The sequence below is a fragment of the Habropoda laboriosa genome, unplaced genomic scaffold, assembly GCF_001263275.1.
Source record: "Habropoda laboriosa isolate 0110345459 unplaced genomic scaffold, ASM126327v1 scaffold67, whole genome shotgun sequence".
In the NCBI taxonomy this organism is placed as follows: domain Eukaryota; kingdom Metazoa; phylum Arthropoda; class Insecta; order Hymenoptera; family Apidae; genus Habropoda; species Habropoda laboriosa.
The window spans coordinates 4,451,897-4,452,892 of record NW_017100242.1 but is presented as its reverse complement, the minus strand read 5'-3'; the positions used below and the strand labels follow the sequence as shown (position 1 = coordinate 4,452,892).

The 996-nt window shown below is 26.1% G+C and overlaps 1 protein-coding gene across 6 annotated transcripts in view; it reads left to right on the top strand.

Moving 5' to 3' along the window:
* The window catches only part of LOC108572044 (peptidyl-prolyl cis-trans isomerase NIMA-interacting 4), a 2,248-nt gene that overhangs the window by 749 nt on the left and 503 nt on the right, over positions 1 to 996 (top strand). For 3 of the 6 annotated variants that reach the window (XM_017934230.1, XM_017934229.1, XM_017934226.1), the window contains 4 exons: positions 148 to 210; positions 321 to 436; positions 528 to 647; positions 725 to 890. In XM_017934230.1, coding sequence (XP_017789719.1) covers positions 332 to 436; positions 528 to 647; positions 725 to 883 — 384 coding nt within the window. In that variant the 5' untranslated portion in view covers positions 148 to 210; positions 321 to 331 and the 3' untranslated portion in view covers positions 884 to 890. Of the gene's footprint in view, positions 1 to 144; positions 211 to 303; positions 437 to 527; positions 648 to 724; positions 891 to 996 lie in introns of all 6 variants that reach the window. The other 3 variants (XM_017934227.1, XM_017934231.1, XM_017934228.1) reach the window with 2 other exon arrangements.

Genomic DNA, 996 nt, shown 5'->3' with positions numbered 1-996 from the left:
AAAACAACGTTCATTTTATTAAATTACAAAATTTTAAATATAATGAGAAACAGTTACAAATTGACAAAAAAATATAGAAAACATGTTGAATTGTGTAACAGAATATGTTTATGATATGTGTACTAATATAAATTGTGTGATCAGCAGGGCAAAAATAATAGAAGGTATACTAAGAAGAGTAATGAGCAAATGATTCACCATATCAATTAGGTAATTTCAAGAAAATATGCATTTATATTTTCCTTATTATTAGACAGCTTAATATTATAAATTTTGTTTAAACTATATATTGAATTAATTTAGTACTGCAATTTTGGTAGTAATCTCAATTATGCCTCCAAAGAAAGGTGCAAACAGTTCAAAGGCAAAGAAATCTAAAGCATCAGAAGAAGGCAGCAGTGGAAAAGAAGAGAAGAAGGGTGGAACTACTGTGAAAGTATGTTACTTATATTCATAACCAACATTCAAGCAAAGTTGTGTTAGAGCTACTTATACATTTTTTTCATTTTAATTATTTAATCACAAAGGTTAGACACATATTATGTGAAAAACAATCAAAAATTTTGGAAGCTATGGAAAAATTAAAAGGTGGGCAAAAATTTAATGAAGTTGCTGCAATATATAGTGAAGATAAAGCAAGATCTGGGGTAATTTGATTTCTTAGTTGTATTATTTTTGGTATATTTTTTCTAAAAATATAACTAATATTTAATGTTTATTTAAGGGTGACCTTGGGTGGATGTCTAGAGGATCTATGGTTGGTGCATTTCAAGAAGCTGCATTTGCATTGCCTGTTTCTTCTATTAGTTCACCAATTTATACAAATCCACCAGTTAAAACAAAATTTGGTTATCATATTATAATGGTGGAAGGTAAAAAATAAATATTCTGTAAGTAATGTCTGCAAGTACATATTTAATTATGTTTTACAACATTAATAATATTTACAAAAAAGAAAAATTAATATTTATTTTTACTAAATAAAAATTTTGTAAC